This window comes from Sinocyclocheilus rhinocerous, unplaced genomic scaffold, assembly GCF_001515625.1.
Source record: "Sinocyclocheilus rhinocerous isolate Xijiao unplaced genomic scaffold, SAMN03320098_v1.1 scaffold402, whole genome shotgun sequence".
NCBI lineage: Eukaryota > Metazoa > Chordata > Actinopteri > Cypriniformes > Cyprinidae > Sinocyclocheilus > Sinocyclocheilus rhinocerous.
This window is the reverse complement of record NW_015626336.1, coordinates 640,404-650,385: the sequence shown is the minus strand read 5'-3', so window position 1 is coordinate 650,385 and position 9,982 is coordinate 640,404. Positions and strand designations below refer to the sequence as shown.

Below are 9,982 nucleotides of genomic sequence, written 5' to 3'. Positions count from 1 at the left end.
ATTATATTTATTTAGTTTTTTTTTTTTATTAGTATTTTATTATTTATTTTGAAAAACTTTATATACATTTTTATATTTTATTATTGTTACTAATTATTATTATATAGTATATTATAAATATTTTTAATATTTTTAATATTTAAAAAATATTTTTATATTATTTAGGCCAATTTTAATAATTTGACAATAGTTTGACCCACATTTGGGAGCCTCAGTGTCCAGTAACCATGATGTTTCACATCCTCAGTAGTAAATCAACCACAGCATTTGTGCCATGCACACAATTCTCAATGGTCTGTTTCAGCAGTAAATGATCATGTTGTTATATTCAAGTGTGTCATTGTATTTTCATTAGCATTTATGCATTTATCAAATGTTTTTCTATCTAAAGTGTCTTGCAGTGCATTAAAGCTGTACTACTATATTTATCAGTATATGTGTTCATCGGGATTTCATGATTTTGAAATTGCTACTATGCTGTGAAAATAATGTCATTTAATATCTATATGTTTTTAATTTTCTTGCAGTGAAAACTATCTTGTGCGCTGGTCCAGCTCAGGTTTGGTTAAAGACATCGATCAGCTCCATAACCTGCGTGCTGTATTCACTGTACGTATTATTTTGGGCTTTACTTTTGACACTATTCTGGATTATCATGAAGAGATGGATAAATGCTGTTGAGACATGATGCAGACCAGATTGAAACCTTTATGAGCACCACGCCTCATTGACAACTACTTTATAATCTGAAACTGAAATCCAACTATATAAATGATTGATTTGGAACCGTTAATACCAATAAGATGTTTATGCATCACACAATATGAGCAGAATCACATATGAGACGTGACTACTAGTAACTTGATGCTTGTAGTCCTAGCTGGGCAATTACAGAAAATATAGCGTGCAAATATTGGGTAAAAATAGTTAGCTTAAACTATTTTTTGTCAGTACTTTTCTCTACCAGTGCTATTTTAGTATTATTTATATACCATTATATATTTTGTAGTTTTTTTATATACCATTATATATTTTGTAGTTTTTATTTGGCGATTAAAGCTGCCTTAAAACTGTGCATGCATGCAATATATTTTATATGAGTCACATTTAAGAACATGTCTCTGAAATGGTTTTCAAAACTGTCCCGGAGCAGCCCAGCTGCTGTGATGTCTATTAATCAAAGGACAAAGAAAAAAAAAAAAGGAAAAAAAACTTTTATAGCTTTAAAGATTCATCTATATTTAATTTAGAATTTAGTGTTTGATAACTTAAATGTCAATTTCTGTGTATTTCTGCTGAAGAGCACAGGTAAATATTACATTTATTATAATAGGTTTATAGCATTGCGTTAGCAGCGCAAAAGGTTGTGGGTTCTATTCCCAGGGAACACACATACTGGTAAAAAACGTATAGCCTGAATGCACTGTAAGTCGCTTTGGATAAAAGCATCTGCTAAATGCATAAATTATTTTTATTAAATTATTATTATAACGCAGGGTAATATTAAAAACTTATAAAAGGGTTATATTTAAAAACTTTAATGTTAGGTGGGATTAATCGCGATCGTTAATCGTTTAGTTGTTTTAGTGCTTTATCTTATTTCAGGTAGTTTCAAAGGCAACATTTCTAATATTTATATTATTTTATTTCAGCTTTATTTTAATGAACACCAATGTTTTTAATAGTTTTAGTTCCAGTAAACGAAAACAGCCCTGTTCTCTGCTAAATATGCATTCAAAGCTGTGTTAAAACTTGGCCGAAACTTGGTTGCCTGATAATGAGATGTTTTAAAACGGTATCTAGGTGGTCCGCTAACTAGGTTTCGAACTGTGCTAATTTGTGCCACCTGCACAAACCGCTAGGCCACTTGAAACCCTTCACAAGCACGACCTAATTGTTTGATTTGAACACTCAAATATTTTCGCTTGTTCCTGGAAACACCGACATGCAAATGACCCGTTTATGGCTCGATTCCGTTCGTCTGTTCCCGTCTATCGCATTGTTCCTTAATGAGTAATCACGGTATTATTGGGTGACACTTTAATTCGTGTTCATCAGTCGTGTTGCAGAATTGGTAATTAAAGTGTTGGAGAAAGCAGCATCATCATTAAAGCTGTAAAGGGTAACGAGCTAACGGTCGTTAGAGGAGGAAGCTCTCCGGAGATGCCGCCTGGTTTGCATTGTTGCACGTATTGTGTGCATCCATGTACGTGAGTTGGCGTCTTCATGTAATTTAACACAGAATAAACAATTATCTGTGCAGGGAAAGACGTATTATAAACATGAAAGCATATTGAAGTTCTTGTGTTTCTCACACACTGTTATCAAGCATATTTGTTTGTTTTTAATTGCATACATTTTGTGTATTTGCATGTGCATAATTTATAATTATAGAGCATATGCATCGGTTTGTGCTTGTGTAGGTGCTTGTTTGCACCCACACGTTCTCATTTGCTAGAGGTCATTTTTTTAATAAATGCTGGGCTATGAGGGTCAGTTTGTTTTCCCAGAGTCCTCTGCTCTCTGCACAAACCCCCAGCGGGGAATGAGTTGCTGCCCCCAATCAAACACCGCTCGAGCGATTTATCCTTCACCTGGACTGCATACTAACAGTCTGTGTACACCGAACCATTCCATGCATCAGTCGTCGCCTTCCCGGTTAGTTGCTCAACTAACGAGTTTGAGTTTAACTAGATGGTTGTAGGCAGAAACACCTGGTGCATGGCCAGTGGCGTAACTTAGTAATGGTATAATTAAATATATATTAGATATAATTAAATTTAACATTCACTAAATTCAGACATTCTGTTTGGTGATTTATTTTATTTTATTTTATTTACAATGACAGGTAATACTGAGTTGCCACAGTTTGGGCTGTAAAATGTAAGGGTCTTTATCTTGTTTTAAATTGCGGGTAGCAGGTGTTTTGTCTTGATCAGTATTTTTATTTGTCAGATTTATTTGAGTGATTGCATACACCTTCAAATACAATTGTTCAAGCCTTGTGTGAAATCAGCTGGAATAATACATTGCATATAAGCTGTGCTATATGCAGTGCAAAAGTTGACACAACAATCTCTCTGCATTCATACATTTATAATGCATTCAAAACAAACATGGCCTTTGCACTGATTTTGTCTAGCTGGAGTTAAATATTGTTTTATTACATCTACATTACATCACAATATGCATTAGATGCCTTGATCTGGTTGGAGTGAAGTGACCCTGACATTTTTGTCTCCTTTGTCACTATTACTGTAGCCAATCCCAGATGCTTCGGTTGATTATTGTGCAGTGCGTTTCTCACAGTTTGTTGTGCACAGAGGGTTTCACATTCTTTCGTTTGATGGAAAAAAGGAAAATTCTGTTCTTCTGTTGTAAATAAATAAATAAGGCTGAACAGGAGCAACGAACATCAAACGGGTTTTGAAGTGGGAAATATCATCTCTCTCTCTCTCTCTCTCTCCTTACGGACGTTAGCAGTATGTCTGGACGGGCCCCAGTGCAGGCTATTATGACGGGCCCCCTGGGGTGCACGGTTATGAAGCACATACAAACACATAGCTCTCGTGTCTAGAAGGGAACCCATATAAGCAAATTTGTGCCTAACCTACTTAATTTAGACCAACTAAAATCAGTATCTAAATAAATATAATAAATAATTCACATATCAGACAAAACAGCAATTCCTTTAAAGGGGTCATATGATGCTGCTAAAAAGAACATTATTTTGTGTATTTGGTGTAATGAAATGTGTTTATGCGGTTTAAAGTTTAAAAAACATTATTTTCCACATACTGTACATTATTGTTTCTCCTCTATGCCCCGCCTTTTTGAAACGCGTCGATTTTTACAAAGCTCATCGGTCTGAAAAGCGAGGTGTGCTGTGATTGGCCAGCTATCCAGTGCGTTGTGATCTATTTGAGTACATGATTGTGCATGCTTTTTTTTTTACGCTCTCACCTGTGTGTTTGTGCGTGTCTCTCCAGGATCTGGGGAGCGAAGACCTGAAGAGGGAGAAAATCAGCTTTGTTTGTCAGATTGTTCGAGTGGGCCGCATGGAGCTCAGAGAAAACAACACTAAGAAATTAACGTCTGGCCTCCGCAGACCCTTCGGCGTAGCAGGTAGAGCATAACATTTGATGCACACTTAGCATGGTCACCATAGTGTCCATCAAAATACCACCAGGAATTTGCATTGATGCATTTGGCGGATGTTTATATCCAAAGTGATTTTAAATGACCTGTTCATCTACAGGGACACCAACCATGCATCCATTGTTACTGCTGTAAGCCTGTATGAATGGGATATTTTTTATTAGATAAAATAAAATTTAACATTGACTAAATTCAGAATTTCAGAATTCAAAAACAGAATTAGTTTTTGATGATATTTATATTTTTTATTTTATATTTAAAACTTATAAGAATGAGCTATTTCATTAGAAATTATTTAACATATTCACTAAATTCAGACTTTATGAATTTGTTTGTTTGTTTGTTTGTTTGTTTTTGTTGTTATTTCTATTTTACTTAATTAAAAATTTGTATTTTTATTTGGACGTTAGCAGTATGTCTGTATGTGGGTCAGGCAGGTAGAGACAGAACCTGTATGTGCAATGTCACCTTTAATGTGTCACTTTCAGAGACAAGCCAACGCTTCCATTATGGCTCATCAGTTTGCTGTTGCCTGCTGTAAACCCAATCTCAGCACGGCCACTGCTGCACAGCAGGCCAAATGGCCATTTAGAGGCGATGTTTATGTGTTCAGTCAGTAATAGCTGCTGCTTGACAGCTTATCTAGAAAGTTTTGCCTGCTCTCACCTTATAAACCACAAATTTAAACTTCCATGTGTGTTTCTCTTGTGCTTTTTACTTCTGTTATGCAGACAAGTCATAAAGTAATAAATTATTTTATTTATTAAATGAATTAATTTTGGTACAGCAATTACTAGCTTGCCTTGATGTAAACTTTAATATTTTATTTATTTATTTTTCATTATGCTGTATGCATAACACAATTTAAGGAAAATATCACTATTATAGTAATGGGAATTTAATGGGAATTGGGCTAAATACGATTAATTTTGATTAAAACCCGTGCACAGTGATTTTTAATCAGCATATACAGTGGGTACGGAAAGTATTCAGACCCCCTTAAATTTTTCACTCTTTGTTATATTGCAGCCATTTGCTAAAATCATTTAAGTTAATTTTTTTTCCTCAATGTAAATAATAATAAATGGGCCAGCTATTTATAATAAATTAATATTTGTAAGAAAATGTAATTGTTTTTAGATTGTTATATTATAAATAAATATGTTTTCATATAATACAATATTCATATAATATTTCATATTATTTCATTGTATTATATCAAATATAAATACAAATGTATTTTAAAGTACATTTTATTTATAATCAATATAAATTTTACCTTGTCCTTCATCTTGGATGAATTATGTTCTATAATTACTTAGCTTTATAATTACTATGATTACTGTTGTAATTCGGTATCATGCGTGTGTAGTGCGACTGTGATGTTTTATTATTATTATTATTAAGGCAGCTCAGTAGGCTTTGTGTCTTTATAGAGGCAGTGGCTTCATCTGTGTTTGGGTGAGATGAGGGTCATTTCTGAAATTACAGCATCTCTCTGTGTCTCTCCTGTCACCCATCCCGCATTACTGTTTGCTAACAAAATGGCTTTTGTCCCTGTCATGGTATCTGTATCACTGTTTGGTGTCTTCCCTCTCTCTCCCTCTCGCTTTCTTCATCCATCGCTTTTTTTTTTCTCTTCTGCTTATGTCCACTCTTATCTGGCTCTCTGTGGCTACTACTCTTCTTCTCTCTTTGTCTTCCTTCTCTCTCTCCTCCTCCTCCCGTTGGCGTGTTGCCTGTTGCGTGTGAACTCCAGGCTAGCGTTGGATGACGCCATTCGCCACAGGCAGCTGAACATCTCCCGTTTTTCATCCAGGGTGGCGGGCGAGAACGACTTCCTCCAGACCGTCATCAACAAGGTCATCACCGCCAAAGAGGTCAATCACAAAGGTCAAGGTAAAGGTCACTGGGGTGAACACCTTTCATCTCCAGAGCTGCTCTGAGTCATTTTAGCAGCATTTCAACACTTAATTTTGAAAAAAAAAAACTATTATCATAACCATTAAACATGCAGAAACTCAAAGGTCTTCATGGTAACCCGTCAAAATAAAGGTTTGGTTCAACTTGAAGAAATTGTGACAGAAATATATTACTATTGTACAGTAGAATGCACTTCTCAAAGTAATAATAAAATGACTAAAGCACTTTAAGGAATATTGCATAATTGCCTATTTCATATTGCCTTTTTTGTAACCGTAAACCTCTTTTCATTTTTATTTCCTTAAATTAAAAAAAATATCAGTTAAATGATTAATATTTCATGCCTTCATATAACTGCCAGAGCTGCCAGAAAAAATGAAACAATAAAAAATAGAAATTTAGGAAAATGAAATGAATAAATCAGATTTTCTAGGACCCTACATTACCAGAAGGTTTCTCTTAATGCCGTGTTTTAGCCTACAGTAAAAATTAACCTGCAGGATTTAATCTTTAATGTTTTAGTATAAAATATTCACAGCACAATTCATCCCTACTCTTTAAATAACACAGTTGCTCTGCTTCCTGCGGGTATTTTCTCAGCAATTAAATTAATCCGGTGTTCTTAATTATTTTTTGTAGATCACTAATAATGAGGTATTAAAATGAGTTAAGATCCCGTGAGCTGTAAAGCACAAATAGGAAGTGTGTGTGTGTGTTTAACTGCAGTCTGTTCCTCCGGTCCTCAGGTTTGTGGGTTACGCTGAAGTTGCTTCCAGGTGATATTCATCAGATCCGTAAAGATTTCCCTCACCTGGTGGACCGTTCCACCGCCGTCGCTCGCAAAATGGGCTTCCCAGAAATCATCATGCCAGGTATCCATCATCAAACTGAATGTATTTCCAATAAAACATAATGTCAACAATTCTGTGTTTTTCTGTCAATATGGGGTGCTGTGTGTACATTAATGAGGAAAAAAAATTTACTTAAATGATTTTAGCAAATGGCTGCAATATAACAAAGAGTGAAAAATTTAAGGGGGTCTGAATACTTTCCGTACCCACTGTATATATAAATAGGCTGCAATTTAATTAAGTAAATGTCATGCAGCACATTTAATTATTATGATTATAAACTCATACAACATACACACATTATAAATATATATACAGTATATACTATACACACACACACACTCTCGCACTATAAATAATTATTATTTATAATAATGATGGTGATTATTATTATTATTATTAAATGTGAATGTGTCGTTTAAAACTCAGGGGGTTCTTTAAGTAAATATTTTATGTCTAAGGGTCTATGTTGCAAAAAGTTTGTGAACCCCTGTTGTAGAAAGTTATTTCAACTTTTTATTTTTTTTTTTTTTTATAAAAAGCAAAAATAATAAATACATAATTTAATAAAAGACACAAGACAAGTAGTTGCCCATCAAAAGGAAGATTTAGAAACCGCTCTAAATAAATACATAAATATAATAATTTTTGCAATGAAACTGCCTTGATGTAGCCACTTTTTAAGTAACAAATAGTAAATACTAATGTTCATCAAATCAGTCATTATATTATTAGCAAATTGACATAAATGCTGTCTGTAGAGCTTTGTTTATGTTAAACCTGTAACTTTCCTTTAAACACAATCACACTTGCTCTCTAATAGTCTGTTATGAGGTTTGTATTTTTGCCTGCTTATGTGCACATATGCCTCATACTTACTGGTACATTTTGTTTCTTTTGTTACTTTCTTTTTTTTAATTTTTATTCTCTGCCATCCACCCCTGCTTTGTGCTTATTTTTACTGCCCACATAACGGTTCTTTCTCACATGCAATCAGTCCTGCAGCTGTAGGGCGGCCGGTCGCTTATTGCTCATAATTGGTGGCTGTCAGCTGTAGCATGTATGTGTGTTTTTCAGGGTTTGACAGGCCAGCTGTGTGACTGTGTTGAATGCATGACCCTCACTGTGTGCAATGGCAAGAAATAATAAAAAAAAAGCAATAAAGCATGCAGTGCTTTTGCTCCTCACAGCATATGGGCACCTTATGGTTTCCAGCAGGTAGAATAGATTTTGTTGTTTAATATTGCATAACTCGTATCTGTCATTTCTGATCCCCAATTAGCTTCTGAACTTGGCAGGGAGTCAGATTAAATTATTCTGTGCAACAAATTGTTTTACCGGTCAGCATGAATGCACCATGACAAAATGATCAATATAATGGTTCCTCTTCAGAAGATTTAAATGTCTAATGTTTTTAATAGCTTTTTTTATTATATTTCTTTATCTTTCCCAATTAGAACGTGATATTTCCTGGAGCTGGAGATGAAGGCATTCTGGAATACAAATCGGTCATTTACTACCAGGTCAAACAGCCTCGCTGGTTTGAAACCATCAAGGTGAGTGTCACTTATACTATCATATCCTACGTCGGAACAATTGTATTCTGGCAAAGTTTAGATGTGCTGTTTCTTCCCGAGTGTATCCCTGTGTCCCAATGTGCATACTCGGAGCCGATCCTCCCTATACGCAAAATATGCAAGCTGCGTAGGGCCTCCGAAACACCAGGGGGCCCCCTTGCTCTCAAAGATGATTTAATTTTAGTTTCGTTTTTGAATTTGGCCAGCGGTTATGAAAACATGAATGATCATTTCTTTTAATGCGGTGCGCTGCTGCCCTTTCTACTTTCTACGTAAAAATCAGTCAAATCGTGTAATGTGAATGTCGTACAGTCTCTCACGAGACTAAAAAAACTAGTTGAAAGCTATTCGAGATGGAGTGAAACACAGACAAATGCGTTTCATTCATTCGTTCATAACCACTCATACCCCACTTTTTAATCTTTTGTTTTAATATTTTATTTAATTTTATGCTAATATTGGAATTTTTAGTAGCTTTTGTGGGGTATTTTTTAATGCACTAAAAATACCATATATTAACATAAAAAAATAATCGAGCCTCAAAGGGGGAAAAATGCATGATTTGACCCTTTTAAATATTTAATAACCTAAAAGAGCATTACACGGTTGAAACTGTTTAAACTGTTTAAACTGTTTAAATGAAGAATAAAGTTCAGTGTAAAGGTCACAAGGACTGCATCTTGCTTAAGTGTCTATTTGGATCCATATTTATGTCCTTTATTAATATTCAAGACCTTTACGGTATTTTCCAGTCCTAGTTCCTTTCTAAGGTCATCTCATCTGCGTTAACTTCATCTTTTTTTGTGATATTCTGTGTTGCAGGTTGCGATCCCGATTGAAGATGTCAACAGGAGTCACCTGCGGTTCACCTTCAAGCACCGATCGTCTCAGGACTGTGAGTTGAGCACACGTTCACACAGGAGAGCGCTTTCAGAGCCGTTTAACCCAGCGGTGGTCTGGAAACTCACTCTAGTAAACTTTAAGTGTGCTTGAGGTCGCAGCATGTGTGAGACAGTGGCACATTTCACTGGTGCCGTCGTGCTTCCCACCTCTTTAAATAATATCAAGCCTTCTTTATCTTTGTATCTCAGTGGGTTATTAAAATAACTTTAGTCTATGACAGAGTAATTTGTAGGGCTGCCCCCTAATAGTCGACTTATCTTTAGTCCACCGGAAGAACCTTGGTCGACCAAAATGTTATTAGTCGCTTAGTCGCAGAAAAAAAAAAATCCACAGGCGAAGTGACGCCTTCCCACCTCTTTAAATAATATCAAGCCTTCTTTATCTTTGTATCTCAGTGGGTTATTAAAATAACTTTAGTCTATGACAGAGTCATTTGTAGGGCTGCCCCCTAATAGTCGACTTATCATTAGTCCACCAGAAGAAGCTTGGTCGACCAAAATGTTATTAGTCGCTTAGTCGCAGAAAAAAAAAAATCCACAGGAAGTGGTGAGGTCACGCAGTCCGTGACGG

At 35.3% G+C, this 9,982-nt stretch overlaps 1 protein-coding gene across 1 annotated transcript in view; it reads left to right on the top strand.

The window, feature by feature from the left end:
* Positions 1-9,982, top strand: part of LOC107711371 (dedicator of cytokinesis protein 1-like) — a 275,068-nt gene that overhangs the window by 55,716 nt on the left and 209,370 nt on the right. The window contains exons 9-14 of the mRNA XM_016516364.1: positions 3,990-4,125; positions 5,923-6,057; positions 6,828-6,953; positions 8,010-8,026; positions 8,390-8,488; positions 9,332-9,404. Coding sequence (XP_016371850.1) covers positions 3,990-4,125; positions 5,923-6,057; positions 6,828-6,953; positions 8,010-8,026; positions 8,390-8,488; positions 9,332-9,404 — 586 coding nt within the window. The remainder of the gene's footprint in view (positions 1-3,989; positions 4,126-5,922; positions 6,058-6,827; positions 6,954-8,009; positions 8,027-8,389; positions 8,489-9,331; positions 9,405-9,982) is intronic.